Consider the following 17244-nt stretch of genomic DNA (forward strand, 5'->3'; position numbering starts at 1 on the left):
CAAAAAACAAACAAATCTGAGACCCTGATAACTCACCTGGTTAGCGATTAGGACGTATTTGTTGTCTTGTAGGATCTCTTCCACAGCGTCATTGAAGTTTGGATAGCGTACACGAGGACAGTCCAGCCCAGGGAACAGATCTGAGATCAGCCCGAGGAATAGAGGCACATCCTCAAACACAAACTTCGGCAGGTTCATGTCCCTGAGAGCTCGCATCAAGACCACATCCTGTGAAGAGGAAACACAAAATAACACATAATGATGACTAGGAAATAAAAGCAAAAGATCAGGAAGGGTTGGAAAAATCTTCAAGGAAAATAATTATTATGTTTGTGAGGATATCAGAAGGGGATCTGTTTGACCTCACACTAGTTTGTCTCTTTTGCATTTCCTGCATTTTCCTCCATGTCTTACTCTTGCATCAAATAGTCAAATACAAATGTTTTTATTTTTCAGAAAAGAGTTTCCAATGCACTTTATAAAAATGAAACATCTCTACCTCATGGAGGTCTGGCGAGCCTCTCTTCAGCTCTCCTGCCATCACGAGCACAGACTTCAGAGCGCGCAGACCAAAGTCATAATGAGACTGCTTGGACAGCTGTTCACGAGCCAGCTTGTACAGTACCGTCATCTTCTTTGCCAGCACCTGAAATGAGCAACAGGGATGAGAAAAAGTCATTTATGAGAAACAACATGTTTAGGTAATGTGGTATAAAGATGTTAAAGTATTGTATGTAGATAATTTGATTAATGCTTGATGATTATTTCACATCCATAAAAAAATTAAGTGCTGCACTGACACACAAGAAAAACAATAAATAATAGAATATCAAAAAGTACCTGACAACACTCATTTAAATCTGAATTTCAGTAATATTGCACATTCATGGTTCATTGTGGAATGCTTAAATGAGAGCTTCAGCTGAATGTGAAAATGATAATTGTGTTTGCTGTTGGTGAGTCCCTCACCTTGGCCATGAGGAAGCCCTCAGAGAAGAGCATGATCTCACAGATCTGCTGCAGATCAGGCACAATAACCACAACAGGCCTAAAGAGGGCTTTGACTGACTCAGGCAGCTCCGTGCGTCCTGCATAACCTGGGTTCATGGTGATGAAAATCCCCATGCGGCCATCCAGGCTGATCTCTTGCCCTTCAAACTGATGTGAACAATGAAGTCAGAAGGAGGGAAGGAAGAAAAAGATAAGTCAACAACACTGCTCACAGTTGAAGAATTTTTAAACCTATAAAATCCTGATGAAATTCACCTCAAATTACATAAGAATTTCAAGGTTTGTATGAAAGGTTCTTCTTAACTACAACAGACTCACATGAAACCTCTGCAGGTGCAGAATGAGAGCGTTACGGATCGTCTGGATTTGAGAGGAGATAACGGACAACACAGAGGCATCGATACGGTTGAACTCATCGAAGCAACCCCAGGCTCCACACTGGGCGAGCCCAGACAAGATCTTACCCACAGCCTGCAAACACATAAGAGAAAAAAAAACAGATAAATACAAGTGCAGTTTTAACATAAATATTTGTTTATAGATTAAGAACATTATTTGACTTTTTTTTCTTCTTTTTCTTCTCTTAACTGTGACTTTAGATGTTTAAGAATTCATTTCCTTATGTGTCGGACAGAAAATGATCAAAGAATAGCCTCACACTAAACATTGTGTCAGAAGTGGATAAAGCCCCTTGGCCTCTTAACGCTGTAGTCTTTGTAATGGGCAGCAGGGGGCGACTCCAGTGGTTGCAAAAAGTAATTTAATTAAATAGTAAAATTGTATTTGATTGTACTTTCTCCCTAAATTTGTCACCTAATTAAATTTTAAGTTAATGCAGTGAATAATTGTCCCATTAGGAATAAGACTAAAAGACAAGAAAGCAGGATGTGCTTCCTGTAATTGACAAACTGTTACAAGGCAACCTGCCAACCAGGTTAGAAATGAAAAAAAAAAAAGGCGTATTCATGCACTCAACAAAATATGGTCACTTCAGGCTCCTAAATAAACAAGATGGCCATAGCCACAATGTCAAACTTGGGGCTTTAGAAAGTGTGTTGTTGGTGGAAACTAACCCTTTAAACAGGGAGCAGGACTGTGTGGAGAAAATCAGCGTCAGGGAGAAGAGAAATGAGCCGGCTTCTTTTGCTTATTTACAAAATAATAACACTTAGGTTTTCAGATTTATTTGGGGTTCTTATCGGCATATGATCGGTAGACATGATATTAGATGTTCATATGACAATCTTTTGAAACACTGCCAAGAAAAATATGAATGCCATTTTCTTTGTTTTTGTGTGTGTTTGTTTGTTTGTCTTATTAGTTTGAACTTTGTATGTTATTTGGTGAATTTTTCATGTATGTTTAAATAATAAAAATGCACAAAATAAAGCAAATCGCAAAAAAAGTCAACAAACCAATGGGTGACATTATGTTTTCTACATTGATTTTTTTAGTCATTCATACTATGATCATTTTTCTGTTGCTGTTGGTTCCTTCAGTGTAGGCTTCTTACCATGTAGTCCATCCCCTCACCACAGTTTGTCACCACACAGAGAAGGCCCAAAGCCTTAGCCAGATCTTTGGTGGACTCTGTCTTTCCTGTGCCAGCTGGTCCAGCAGGAGCTCCACCCAGGTACATGGACAAGGCCTGCATCACAAACAGACACATTCACACATCCTGTGATTTAACCAGAATGACCTTATTGTCTGAGTTTGGGAGTTTTATTAAGTAGTTTGGTAGATAAACATTTGCAAAGCTTCTCAAACCTGTGTGAGTGTGAGGTAGATTCTGTCCGTCAGTGGGGTTATAACCAGTCGACCGTTCAACCCCATGTATTCATAGCCGTAAGAGAAGGACGCGCTGCACTGACGCACAAACAGGTTGTCGTGTTCTTTGATCCAGTAGAATCTAAGCTGGCTTTCCCACTCAAACTCCCGCGCGTCCATTATGCTGGAAAGAAAATAACACTTCAATGTAACGAGGTGCACTTGCAAATGTAATAAAAGCAGTTAGCATTGGTGACATGTTTACCTGTTCAGTACAAAGCTGTCGACAATATCTCGTGCGTGGACATCAATGATGAGCACGGTGTTTATTTTCCGTCTGTCGTTACTCTTCATGGGTTGGGTGATGCGTTTCACCAGCTCATCAATCTGCTTGTGCATCTTCTTGGCACAGTTCTTCAGCGCATGCTTGTCTCCGTTCTTCACGTTCTGAAAGACGTCCTCTACCTCCCAGGTCCACCACACTTGATTTGCAGCCAGCACCACCATGCCCTGGTACAGCAGCATCCAGTCCACCCTAAGAGAGACGAGAAGGAACAAATGGAACGAGGATCACTTACACGCCAAGACATCTGCAAAGTTGTAAACCTTTAGAAGATACACACACACCTGCTCCTGTCTTCACAGTAACGGAAGACTGCTTCCTTGGTAATGAGTCTATTCGTTCTCCTCATCTCAAGTAGTACTCCCGTCATCCACTCCTCCACCCGACCCTCCACTTGGACGGGCTTCTTCAGCTCCATCACCTCACCCTCAGCAGACACCATGGCTCCAGCTACCGTTTCCCCATTGCTCTCCACATCAAACCTCAGAGATGCTATGTTGTCATACATCTTTTGGATCAAACAAAAAATAAAATGAATAATGTAGGATAATGTTTCACACAAGCAGCCACAAGCGTTTCCTCCTCCTCCTCCTCCTCCTCCTCCTCCTCCTCTCTGTTACCTTAATCATGTGCTCCTGGACACAGGTGTGGTCACTGCTTCCCAGAATGCTGAGCAGTTCATCATCAGAGATGAAGAAGAAGCGAGGGAACGCGTTCCGCTTAGAGTCCAGGTAGTCGTTCAGACTCTTCTGGCACCTCTCTAGACCGTCACTAAGGTTCTGCAGGTCTGTCAACCGGTTGGGAACTAAGCAACTCCTCTTAATGTTTGGACCCTTCACTGTGTCAATCATTATCTACGTGAAAAATGAAGACGTCAAAGTGATGATGAGGTGTCATGTCACAGAGAGATTTTGGTTTCATCAGGAATAATCATTGCAACACTCACTTCTTTAAACCTTTTGTCAATATTATCAAATTTCTTGGCTTCCTCGGGTAACTGCGAGCGAATGTCTCCACCAATGAAAATGCTCTCCAGGTACATCCATTTCCGTTGTACCAGCAACCAAACCTGTTCAAGAGTTATATTTCAGTGAGGATTGTATCATCAGCTTCATTGTAGTGTGACTATTCTTTATGCGTTACATTAACGCCCACTGGACTTTACAAATGTATCTTCCTTACATGCACTCTGTGAGTAGTTACACACACTAAGATTTTTTTTTTATCTCATAGTCCACTGCACAGCTCCTACATTGCACCTTTTGTACATTTTGTGTTTTTTATTTTTATTTTTTATATTTGATATTTCATTTTTAAATTCTATTTTATATATTGTAATAGCTTCTTATACTGTATTATTTAAGTTGTTGCTAGTTCTGCTTTATTTCCTTGTTAATTGTTTAGCACCAATACACCAAGTCAAATTCCTTGTATGTGTAAATGTACTTGGCAATAAACCCCGATTCTGATTCTGATTCTGATTCTGATATCACGTACTTCTATAGTCTCACTGATAAGAGACAGGTCTTTTTCCCATTGTTGGATGGTCCCGAGGAAAGGTCCGACAAAGCGGCTGCCCGCCATGCTCTGCAGGTTCATGGCATCGTTGTCCACATTCAGGAGGATCTCATCCACTACACCCAGGATCGAGCCACGTTCCTGGGTGCCTTTAAAATAAGGCACGACATTGAACTTCATGTTCTCCCAGGTCTCCACTACCTCTCTCACCCCCTGGAAGCGCACACACACACACACACACACACACACACACACACACACACACACACACACACACACACACACAGAAACAAGGTTTTACAGTTGTACATAACTTCACTGATATAACTCATGCTTGATATTATTATGAGATGATTCACAAAGACAGGAGCTTGCCTTCTCAATACTGAGCTCTTTTACAGCTGAGGTAACGATGTCACCTATCACATTTGCATATTTGTTTAACTCCATAGCAAACATGTTCTCCAGAGTGAAGCTTTCAGTGTTCATCTCAAAGCTCGTTCCGGTCCTTTCCATCAGTTCCTTCCAGTGTCTTCAGCCAAAAATATTTTTAAATAAAAACATGTTCATTTTTCATTCAACATTCAACATTTTTCATTTTATCTTGATGTCATGATTATATTTTTATATTTATAACCTAGCCAACAAACACTTGTGATGTCTCCTCTACTTTAAATGACCTTTTTGTTGTTTTTAGGTGTCTGATTTGTTCCTGTCAGGTTCTGGTGTAGACTGACCTGTCTCTGAGGGCCTCGTTCTTCAGGTCCAGCAGAAGAGGCAGAGACTCTCTGAACTCCTTCAAGTGTCCTTCGAGGAAGAAGGCCACAGGTAACGCCCGCACTTCTTTAGGCAGCTGCCTCAATCTTTTGATGAAACCCTCGACACCCTCTTGTAGCAGCTGGATGTTTAAATCCACCCACAAGGTCTGAGACCACTCTGTCTTTGCATCCTGGAGGATTACCAAAAAGAACACATTATGACTCTGTGATCACAGTGTCCACATCTTTTTTAATCTGACAGCTGCCACATCTCACCTGCTGAGCTCTAAAGACATCATATATCAGTCTCAAGCCTGCCATGTCCTTCTGCATGCTGACAATCTCTGGGTACACAGTGACCTGTAGGTCCAGCAGCTTCTCGGCATTAGCTAGCTCCTGGCGCTCTGACACAACCTTGGCAAGGTCTGCCTCGTATTTTCCCAAAATGGACAGTCCTGCAAAAGACAAAAGAGAGAGACTGGTTCCTTTGCTTTAAGTATTAAAACCATGTAAGTATAATTATTATAGGGAATGTACCAACTAAGGGCGGGGTTACGGTGCACAGGTACCTTTCTCCAAATTATCTCCGACAGCTCCGGGACCATGCATGTTGAAGCTCTCAGCAAAGATGGACAACTCCGTCTGAAACTCTTCAGTCTTCTCATTTGTCATCTTTGAGAGTTAATGGGGGGAAATCAGAGATGAAACTGTGATTTGTTTTTTAAACATGCTTTAGTGTCTGTTTAAGCAGGATGTGTTGGTTTGATGTCTTACCTTAGTGAATGATTTCTTGACATTTGTCAGACTTCTGTCCACCTGTCTGGATTCTGTAAAGAGATCACTCCACACCTGGCTAATATTGGCAGCAAGTTCCAGTTCATCCTCTCCAACCTGAACCAGTAAATAAAGCACATCATTTGTTGTTAGAGCCACAGAGGACGACAGGTTAATATAAAAATATAATTTGCCCATTAGTATGATTTAGTATTTATATGTTTATAATTAATAGAGTTTTTGCTTTTGAATTTTAGAATTAATTAACATTTTTTATATTTATCATGTTTGAAACATTGTGTGTTTATAGTAGGTCTGTGTGGTTATGCTGTCGTAAAGCGCAGCTAATTGGCGTAAATAGCCATGTGGGTACAGGTGAATAAATACTCAGACGAGCAGGACGAGGAGAAACAGTTTTCTGAGCGTCACGGTTTTAGTTTTTGGTCAAATCCGAGAGGTTTTCTTTTAGTAAACGCGTGATATTTATAAGAGCTTATTTTGTAAACTGCAATTCTTTTTTGAGGAATAAATTGTCTTTTTTTTGTCACTTTAGATCTGCCTCCTTTCATCTTTGGATTACTTTAAAAATGTGTCTTTTGGAAAGTAGCCTACGAGTCAGAAGTCCTGCAAGAAGTGGCAAGAGGATTTTTGTTTGAGTTAAGTTGCCACTACATTTGTATTAAAGGAAACATGATGAATGTGTGCTTTGAATAAGTATAACATACCATACCTGAACTTTGTACATGGCCAGGGTTCTGTATTTCTCCCTGATGTCATTATATCTCATCTCCACATCCAGAGACATGTCCCTGATGTCTGAGATGGTGCTCAGGACAGACTTCAGATCTTCAAATGTGTCCGGGCTCTGCTGAAGCTTTTCAGAGTGTTCCTGTTGGGTAAAAAAAACAAAGATGAGGATTAACCACTTTGAAAAAATACCAATCATGTGACACAGACAGTGTATAATGATTCAGTACCATGAGTTCATCTCTTAAGTTGAAGAGATCCTCTTTGGTCGGTTTGTGGAGCAGGCCGCCGAGTGAACTGATCCAGGAATCAGCATTCTCACGCACAGAGAGGATGAGAGGCTCCAGGTTCACATGGAAGATGTGCTCCAGCTTAAACGTCGGCTCCAGCAACACGTCCTGGTTGATGCTCGACAGGAACTGCAGCTTATCGTCGTACATGACGCAGGGTGGGTTCTTCGCGGCGAACTTTTCATTGACGATGGTTTTGTTCTTCTTCCAAAGGGGCAGGTAGCGTTTCCAGTGGGTCAGGTAGCGATCCACGGAGAAGAGCAGCCGCTGGATGTTCGCCGACACTCTCATGGTGCTCTCGTTGATCTGAGGATGCTGCCACACGTCGTTGTAGAAGCTGAGAGTCACCGTCTCGTCCTCGCCGGCTACACGTTGCGGAGGGCACTCAATGCAGGTGCCGAGCATCCAACGCACAAAATGCTGTAAAATGGCAGAGTCAAGTTAAGTTGTCAGCTTGGATTTTTATTTTATTTTTTTTCAAATGCATTGATACTGTAGGAAATCCTGGTGACCCCACCTTGGTGCTCTCTATACAGTCTCCGACACACTGCATGAGCAGCCAGTAGATCTCATTGCTTTGGGGCTGAAGCACAATAGTAGGTGCAGACACGATGGCGTCAACTTGGAAAAGAGGGGAATTACTCATGAGCGCCGTGTTGAACGCCTGAATGTTCCTAAATGTGACAGGAGAGAAGTAACAATGGTTAGTGTGAGTTGTGAGTGATCAGCGTTAAAACCCTGACATCATAAATCTACCTCAGCATCATCTTGACGAGGGAGTCCATCACTCTGCGCTCCCAGTACTTGTAGTAAGCTGCCATACTTTTGGCTTTGCCACTGCTGGTTCCAAAGATCACATGTTCCGTCTCAGTGACGAGGGGTCCGATGGCAGAATACTTCATGCTCAACATATTCACAGTCACGGCCCGTGTCTTCTCAATGCGCTCACAGAACTCCTTGACACCTTAAAATTCATTCAGTAAAGGAAATACGTTTAAATGCTTTAGATTTATTTTTGAGCTTTTTGTGCCTTAATTGGAGAGACAGGACAGCAAGAAGAGTCGAGAAACAGGGAGAGAGAGAGAGAGAGAGAGAGAGAGAGAGAGAGAGTGGGGAATGACGTGCGGGAAAAGGAGCCACAGGTCAGATTCAAACTGGGCTGCCTGCTTTAAGAACCACAGCCTCTGTACATGGCGCTCGCTAACCAACCACTCATCCAACAGCGCCCATAAGTTTGAATTCTTGCACATGAAAGTCAATGATTAAGATCTTACTACTTGGCTCTACCTGGTAAATCCTTTGGGTTTTCTGGAACCGGACATTTCAGTAAGTTGGCCATCACCATGAATTGCAACTTGGACTCGATGTCCCGCTCATTCTTGTGAATCTGTTGGACAACTGACTCCAGTTTAGAGACAGCCTTGACTCCTCGATTGATGAAATCCGGGATAGCTAAAAAACCCAAAACGATATGTGATTTAAAATATCACAGACGAGATATAGCATCATCAGACTAAAAAGATTAAAAAGCCTCTCTGCAGTACACCTTACCAGAGGAATACCAGTTAAGTCTGACACATCCACGTTGTAGCTCCTCTGTGGCCTCTTTGATCTGCACATGTAGCATAGCATGCTTTTCCCCGCTCAGGCTGTCCCTCACAGAGTGGTAGCTGCTGACCAGGTTGATTAGATCATATTCATACCTAAAGACAAGAAACGGGTCAGACCAGAGGTTACATAGACCGGTTGGATTTGAGGTTTTGGTACAAAGAATGATTATTACCTGATGAATTTGTGCTCCTGTAGTGAAACGTTCTGAGCCAGAAAAGGCACAGATAGGCCCAGTGACACCAGGTGATTTGTTTCAGAAATAATTTGCTTTATCTCAGGAGGAAGGCATACAGCAAATCGCACAACCTTCACTTGGACACTTTCGGTTAGTGGGACATCCTTTAAATCAAAGCACAAAAAATGGTGACTAAGAATCATTTGTGTATCCGACATATTGAGAAACAGAGACTTACTTGTTTTGCTTGGGTTTGGTTATCACTGGTGCTCCTAACCATCAGTGATTTTTTCATGAGCAAAGGCAGGTTGGTTTGCGTCTCACCCAACCAGTCGTTATACTTCTTAAACTCATACTCCCTCGTCTTCATCGCCATTTCCACATATTTTTCTTTGACCTCGAGAGATACAGCAAAAAGTAACAACAACAATTGAAAGGAAATAATGACGGTATCAAAACAAGTTAAATATACACACTCCTATAAAGCTGTGAAACAGTGATGCTACTCACAACTTTGGCCTGAACGCTATCAGCCATCTCTGGCTCTTGAACGAATGGAAGGATGGTGTGTTTGAGGCGGAGGATAAGAGATCGCACCCATCTGATGGCGCCCGCCACGGGAGGCTCGCTGTTATTCAACGGTGGCTGGTCCTTCTGTGCCTCGAAGATTTCATTTATACTCTCCACCTAAAACAAAAGAAAGAGAGATCTTCACATTCTTTAGAGTGCTGTGGAAAACCACACCAGATATTAAATAACGTTCAATAACTAAATGTTGAGGCAGTTTAACTTCGTTTACGGTACAGTACCTCTTCGCGGTACTGAGCCAGGATGTCATTAAACTTTGTGATCAAATGGTTGTTGATGACCTCTCTGGAGCAGATTTGTCTGAATTTCAAGAGCATGTCAAAGGCAACAGCTGAGGAGCGCAATGTTCTGAAAGACTGATCGATGAGATCGATGGCCTGTCCCTCTATAGCCTGAGCAGACACATGACAGAGGGGGAATCAGCTCAGTGAACTGAACAGCACATTTTACTGGAGCAAACAGACACACACACACAATCATTCAATCAATCAATCAAACTTTATTTATACAGCACCTTGCAGACAAATTAAATTGCAGTTCAAAGAGTGCAGAAAAGTAGTTTATAAAATTATTGAGAGACTAATGCACACCAATAAGAATTTAAAAAAATATAAAAATGAAAAAATAAAATACGACACATAAAAGCAATAAGATATTAAAATGAATACATATGAGAAGAATATTTAAAATTGTAGTAGGATTAAAAAGACAAAACAATAATGTTAAGATTTGATTTTATATAAAGCACTATATAAAGGCCAGACTGAATAAATGAGTTTCAATATTATTGATTGATTAACTGTTTAGTTTTTTTGAATCCACATGCTTGCTTGATGTTCTGAACTCACCTGAACTGTGCTGTCAAACTCCTGCATGATCGTCTTCCAGCTGCCCATCTTAAAAACATTGAAGGGATTGAAGCTGGCGCTCTCCAGAGGCAAAACCAGACGGTCTACACTGCACAGCACTTCGTCGATGCTTTTGGGGTCTCCGGTCACGGCTTTAAGCTCGGGGCCAAAGATGTTATAGAACTCCTCTAAAATCTGCACAAAACACAAATCCAGTAATACTTCCACATTCAGTTATCACGTAAGAGGTCAGCGGTAACCAATGTTATAAACACTGACCTTTAAAACGTTGTGCAGGTCCTGGCACACAGCAGCTATGTAATCAGTCTTTTCAAACAGCCTCTTGCGGTCAAATTCCCAGCGCGGATCTCTGCTGGATTCTTCGATTTCAGCCCGGACCTGAAAGTAGGATGACCTCCACTGGTCCATAACCCGCTTCCCATCACACACCTTGGATTTAGCCTCGTCTCTATTTTCCCTGTTGTTAAAGGCAGAACCCAACCTTAAGCTATACCCAAAAACATTGTAGTATAATCAATGACTGCAGCTGACTATTATCAGAAGATGACAATATTAAATTAAAGTCTTTCTATGTGATTTCTCACACTTAAATGTAGAAATCAAGTATATCCTCTGAAAATAACTCTGTGAGTCATGACTGTCTACAATGGGTGTAACACCCGAGTCCCACTGTCTGTGATGTTTTCAGAGTTTTCAGAGTCCTATCTTCAGTTTGTTTACATCGCCCGGACGGCCGGCTGACTCCTCCCCTCGCGTATAAAAGTTGTTTAATTGAGGGACTAGAGAAAAGAAGAATAACATACTGTACTCACTGCTTAACTGTGTTTCTAGATCACGCTCATTTCAGGTAAATTTACATGCAGTGTGAAGATACGAGCATAATAAAGATTGCTAGCATTAGCATGCTAACACAACAATGCAGCGCAAGTTGTTTTGGTTTCATGCTGGTGCTCAAGGGCGACATCTGCTGGATCAAAAAAATCACATATAAAGCCTTTAATTTTGCATCTCATCATCCCTCACAGCACTGGTCACTTCCAGAACCCAGTGGTTAAAAACACCCTGGATGTAATAATCACCTCTTTTACCCAGCAAGATGAGATTCTGTAGATTATGTGGCAAAAAAAAATAGACATTTCTGGATTTAAGGACATGAACATAAATAGTGTTTTTGCAAGCTTTGAGGATCTGTCACAGAAATGTAAACTTCCTCAGTCCAGCTTATTGTTTGCCACTTTTATCTTCACCAACTTTCCAAACATATCTCCATGCCCACGTTGATGACTATCTGGAGATCTCTTTAATTTAAAAAAGGCTGATCTCAAGTACAAATTATTGTATACTTTAAAAGCTCATCATCACTTGCCAAGATTATAACAAAATGGGAGGATGAATTAGGAGAGGACCTTTTGAACTGAGCTCTACGCTCAAAAGCATGCTGGCCAAAATATCCTCTCAATCAGACGCTAGCTTTGACAGGTGTCATGTCGTGCTCTGGCAACTGTGTTTGTTGCTTAAAATGAAGGTTTAAGCATTGTGTCCGTTTCATTCTGTAAGTCAACATTTCCAAATAAAAAATTGTAAATAATTAAAATCCATTTTAAATCTGAAGCTCAGACGTGAAATGTTAATGTAAGCACACGTACTTGAACAGTGTTTTCACATTGATTGCTTTATCCACACGGTCACAAAGCTGCCAGGCGATGCGCTCCATCAGAGGCACCATGCGATCATTTGTGTTGAAGTGGCAGGAGATTATCCACACGATCTGCAGGCTCTCCATCAGGTCGGGAATTGTCTCCAGGATCACATTAAAATTGGCTCCACTAGCCAGATTCTACAAACAGACAGCAGACTTTGCATTGTAAACTGAGACTAGTGAGAAATAAATAACACATAGCAGTCGTGTAGTTTTATTGAAGTTCACCTTGAAGTGTCTCTCCAGAGTGCTGAGGAAACATAAATTATCCTCTGCCTCCACACGGTATTTAGTGAGCTCGGCTACTGTTCCTTCCAGGGTCTGAACAACACCTGCTTCTGCTTTGGTCGTCACCTCCAGGATCTTATCCACCACAGGCTGTTTGAGCTGCTCGCTCAGAGCGCTCAGGATGAACGCACGCTCCTGCCAGAAGTAGATCTCCGCCAAAGGGCCGGGTGCCTGAAGGATAATCAGAAGCAAATGTTCCTCTCTGCTCTTTGGATCTCACTGTGCATGTTTTTATGCTTTCTTCCACTTAATAATTTAAACTGACAGGGTTTAAAATTCCATTTCAACATTTCAGGAAGCAGCAACGTTCCATGTGAATCACACATGGAAACCTCAGAGTCCTCCAGCAGAAACACAAACCTGTGGCTTTTTGTTCAGCTGCTCCTCAACAATAATGGTGATGTGAGTCTGCCAGTTCATCACACACTGCTCTAACTTCTCCACCATCTCCGGATTAGAAAGTAGTACGTCCACCTTGGTTTCCAGGTCCAGCTCAGGGATGTGCAGTTTAATCTCCTCTGTGAGGAAGACACAGATCTTAAGATGGACTGTTTAATATAAAAAGCTCATTTGGAATAAAATAAATCATTTAAAATAAGAATGAATTGTATATTTTAAGTTTATTTCACTCATGTATTCACCAATTTCATCCCCTAAAAGTTGTGTTTTGTGATCATTTTGTCATCCTTATGAAGCTGTTTCATATCCAGAGCAATTTTTTCAACAGCAGTTTAAAGCAAATCAAAATCCGATCAAAGCAGGACAGCTGTTAATATCCCCAAAATAAAAAAGGTCAAATGGGGAATTCCAAGGACCTGCTGCTGGTGTGGTCATTAAACTTGACGAGTTCCCGAAATTAAAAAAACAACGAGCCCTTCTTATATCTTGAAAAACAAACCTTGAATCTGAAGGTGTGTGAGAGTCGTGTTGATCAGCCCCAGATACTTGTGCGCACGGTTGAGCAACTCATCCCGAACTGTGAGTTGTCCACTCGACTCCACTCTGCTCTCCTTTTCAGCCGCCGGACTCAACTCCTTATGAGGAGAACCTGTTCTGCTTTGATAACCTGCACCGGTGATCTTCATCTGGTGGGCAGTCAGCAAGGATATATACACCTAGAAAGAGAAACACTGAAACTATGCTCCCATTTTTTTTATTTAGAAAATCTCTGATATAGAATAGAATAGAATAGAATAGAATAGAATAGAATAGAATTACTTTATTGATCCCAAACTGGGAAATTGTGGTGTTACAGCAGCAGGTTGTCAGAGCAAATAAAACAATATAAGAATAGATACATAGTAAATAAGCACTTAAAATATAAAAAAATAAGAATAAGAAGAGATTTATACATCAAGGATTTAACTTAACATTCCTACTGGTTAAAAAAAATGAAAATGAAATACAGCATTTATTCAGGCTTGTCAACTGAATGTAAAAATACTTGCTGGAGGTAAGAGGTGTAAGAGGTGTAAGTTTGATCCATGCATATGGATGTGTGAGATGGTGAAAGTTTTCTGCAGATGTTACATTGATTGTTTTCCCCTCTGACTGTCAGTGGTTTATTTTGTTGTTTTTTTTGGTGAATTGATTGTACTTACATGGGCAAATTTTTGCTGCAGCACATGAAGAGGGTGTCCGTTCTGCATGCCGATGTCGAAAAGCTTGGGCATCATGACGCCGGCCTCGCTCATGTCTAGCGGTTCAACGATGGTCTCTGTTCAAAAACACAAATAAAGTTCTCTTGGTTGAGCCTTCCATTGTGTAACCGATGCTTAAAACAGCTTAATTGCAATGATATGTTGCATTCATCTCACGCTTTGTGTTCCTGAGGAAGTAGAAGACTCGAGACTGCAGAAATCTCTCTGGATATTCGTCAACTGCTGCATGAAGCTCGACGTGATAGACCACTTGAACCTCCACCCTCTGAAAACACCAAACAAGACATGGATTAAAGAACAGATTTTTTCACAACTCTAATACAGAATCATTAGCAGGGGGCATGTCCAGACTTTTTTTGACAGGGGGAGCCCAATTTGGCACTGACTAATGCAGGGTGTGGTCTGAAGTGTGATGTGAGCAAACACACACAAATAAACATCAGTTGTTTATCCTTTCTAACTTCATCAATCACATCTACTTTATAACACAAGATGCTGCAGCATATATATCCTTAGCTTAAAGGCTTTATATGTGATTTTTTGATCCAGCAGATGTCGCCCTTGAGCACCAGCATGAAACCAAAACAACTCACGCTGCATTGTTGTGTTAGCATGCTAATGCTAGCGATCTTTATTATGCTCGTATCTTCACACTGCATGTAAATTTACCTGAAATGAGCGTGATCTAGAAACACAGTTAAGCAGTGAGTACAGTATGTTATTCTTCTTTTCTCTAGTCCCTCAATTAAACAACTTTTATACGCGAGGGGAGGAGTCAGCCGGCCGTTCCGACGATGTAAACAAAGTGAAGATAGGACTCTGAAAACTCTGAAAACATCACATACAGTGGGACTCGGGTGTTACACCCATTGTAGACAGTCATGACTCAGAGTTATTTTCAGAGGATATACTTGATTTCTACATTTAAGTGTGAAAAATCACATAGAAAGACTTTAATTCTATAATGACTCAAAAAGGTGTGTTCAAAGTCACAATTTAGTCAGGGAAGTCGGCTACTCAAAAAATTGCATGCAAACTACTGAACGACTTGTAAAAAGACATTTTGAAATGTGTGGTCCTGAGACTTTACCAGTTAGTTCACTTAGTAAGACAGTGTGCATTAAAATACTTTCCTATGCACAGGTCGAAACAGATGTGCAAAGTATTTATTTACAGTTTAAAAGTATAAAAAAAAAACATGCTACAGTAGGCTACATTAGTATGTAAAGAAATCTACTAGCAGCCTGTTGTAAAAAAAGTGCTTCCTCTGACATGGCAGGTGTTGGGGTGGATGATAAGGCACTCTTCTTCTCACACTACTAGACTGATTTCAACAGCTCACCTCATGTGAGCAGAGAACTGTCATCATGATAATATCTGTCTCTCCATACTGTCATCTGTTCTGCACATGTTAAATTTATAAATTATCCCTGCATTCATGTTCACTTCATTTGTCTGTCTACTCTCCGTTATATTGAATAGTTTCTGCTGATAATATGTCTACACTCATGCACTTTAACTTATGTCAATACTGTCCATTTACAACTCTGTTTTTACACATTTACATTTAATCTTTCATATTTAAGACTAGTAATGCTTAGTTAAATCCTGGTTGTATATATTCCCATTCTTAGTTTTGATATTTTTAGTGCTTATTTACTTTGTATTTAATATTATATTGTGTTTAAATTTGCTAATTATTTTGTTTTTTGCTCATATTGTGTGTTTGGACAACCTGCTGCTGTAACGCCACAATTTCCCAGTTTGGGATCAATAAAGTAATTTTATTCTATTCTATTCTATTTCTATTATATTCTATTCTATTATATTCTAATCTATTTCAGTAAATCACAATCTGCAGTCCAGAGGGTTCAAATGAAAGGTTAAATCTCACATGGCTCTGACTTAGTTCCTGTGTCTCTTCATCTGAGTGTGACGTCATCTCCTCCACACTTTGGCTCGAGGACTTCTCTTCAGGGTCTTCAGATTCTCCATCTTCATCTTCTGTGTGGAAACGTTTCAGTAAGATTCACTTGTTTTAGTCACAAACAGGCTAACATGTTAAGATAATTCAAAGTAAACACACAGACATCAGTCAACTTACGGACAGGAATCTGGACTTCAGTTTCTTCCTCTCTTATAGTTTTGAAAAACACAAGACATGACGGAGAGTCTTCGTCGGAGACAACGTTCAGGTAACGGATGATTTTCTCCTCTTCTTCTCCATCTTCACGACTCAGAAGTTCATCAAAACAGTTTGAACCCTCCGGTAACCTGAAACCGGCTGATACGCGCTGACGGATCCACTCAACTCGTAAATCATCGTGGACCATGTTTAAAAATATATATAAATATATTTACTTAATTATCAAAACAATTTAACTACACTTTCTGTTTAACAAACCGCCTTTGAAAAGTTCTTCAACATTTCCCTGCTGTAGTTTTAACAACCAGCCTGCTGATGGTGTTGCAGTTTCGCGTTGCCGGGCAACGGTCAAACAGTCTATGGTCTCGCGCTGACGTGCCAGCCACCGTAGTTAGAAGAAGACGAGATTATTATTCCCAGAGTGCAGACTAGAAGGCAGCTGGCCCACCTGTAGCGGTTATTTAAAGTCTTCACGGATCTGAAACCATTCAATATTTGTTGATATTTACATAAACTGAAAACCTCAGGTGAGAATTATGAATTAGATACTTTTCAGAGTGAAAAATCAACCAAAATCTCCCAACAACAACAACAACAACAACAAACGTCATTTAGAAAAAAAGTGTCAAACATCAATTTTTTCCACTTAAAAAAAAATCAGTTTTTATGTGTTTATTTTTAGTTAATACAGCTAAAAATAGTTTCTACATTTAATGATTTTAGCATTCTTTGTTAATGATTTTATGAAAAAATCTCCATCTTTATTCTAACATTGATTATAATTCACTTATTCACCCCCCACATATGCTGGTTTGTTAATGCATGCATGGATGTGCACCGGTTTACTCCTAATGTATTCATTTAAAAAAGGTCATTATTTGCACCTGATCCATCATTAGGGTGCACTGCGCTGTTTCGTGTATGTTATATCAATATATTATAACCGTGTATCTACATTTGAACATACTATGTAGAGATCAGAAGAGAAATGAATGAGGG

General features: G+C 40.5%; 1 protein-coding gene across 1 annotated transcript in view; it reads right to left on the reverse strand.

Annotated features, from left to right (window-relative positions):
- dnah10 (dynein axonemal heavy chain 10) overlaps positions 1–16447 on the reverse strand; it is a 31784-nt gene extending 15337 nt beyond the window's left edge. The window contains exons 1-36 of the mRNA XM_061039081.1: positions 16204–16447; positions 15994–16103; positions 14256–14364; positions 14040–14155; positions 13337–13553; positions 12799–12956; positions 12379–12609; positions 12098–12288; positions 10710–10908; positions 10431–10625; positions 9799–9974; positions 9505–9673; positions 9270–9391; positions 8992–9198; positions 8760–8911; positions 8496–8660; positions 7965–8172; positions 7726–7882; positions 7149–7628; positions 6902–7060; positions 6172–6288; positions 5967–6069; positions 5674–5852; positions 5377–5588; positions 5015–5171; positions 4619–4852; positions 4068–4190; positions 3742–3975; positions 3406–3629; positions 3044–3313; positions 2779–2962; positions 2525–2659; positions 1330–1482; positions 970–1158; positions 500–646; positions 37–228 (exon numbers count right to left, since the gene is read on the reverse strand). Coding sequence (XP_060895064.1) covers positions 37–228; positions 500–646; positions 970–1158; positions 1330–1482; positions 2525–2659; positions 2779–2962; positions 3044–3313; positions 3406–3629; positions 3742–3975; positions 4068–4190; positions 4619–4852; positions 5015–5171; positions 5377–5588; positions 5674–5852; positions 5967–6069; positions 6172–6288; positions 6902–7060; positions 7149–7628; positions 7726–7882; positions 7965–8172; positions 8496–8660; positions 8760–8911; positions 8992–9198; positions 9270–9391; positions 9505–9673; positions 9799–9974; positions 10431–10625; positions 10710–10908; positions 12098–12288; positions 12379–12609; positions 12799–12956; positions 13337–13553; positions 14040–14155; positions 14256–14364; positions 15994–16103; positions 16204–16432 — 6603 coding nt within the window. The 5' untranslated portion in view covers positions 16433–16447. The remainder of the gene's footprint in view (positions 1–36; positions 229–499; positions 647–969; positions 1159–1329; positions 1483–2524; positions 2660–2778; positions 2963–3043; positions 3314–3405; positions 3630–3741; positions 3976–4067; positions 4191–4618; positions 4853–5014; positions 5172–5376; positions 5589–5673; positions 5853–5966; positions 6070–6171; positions 6289–6901; positions 7061–7148; positions 7629–7725; positions 7883–7964; positions 8173–8495; positions 8661–8759; positions 8912–8991; positions 9199–9269; positions 9392–9504; positions 9674–9798; positions 9975–10430; positions 10626–10709; positions 10909–12097; positions 12289–12378; positions 12610–12798; positions 12957–13336; positions 13554–14039; positions 14156–14255; positions 14365–15993; positions 16104–16203) is intronic.
- Between the last annotated feature and the right edge of the window lie 797 nt (positions 16448–17244).

Source organism: Labrus mixtus, chromosome 5 (assembly GCF_963584025.1).
Source record: "Labrus mixtus chromosome 5, fLabMix1.1, whole genome shotgun sequence".
In the NCBI taxonomy this organism is placed as follows: Eukaryota; Metazoa; Chordata; class Actinopteri; order Labriformes; family Labridae; genus Labrus; species Labrus mixtus.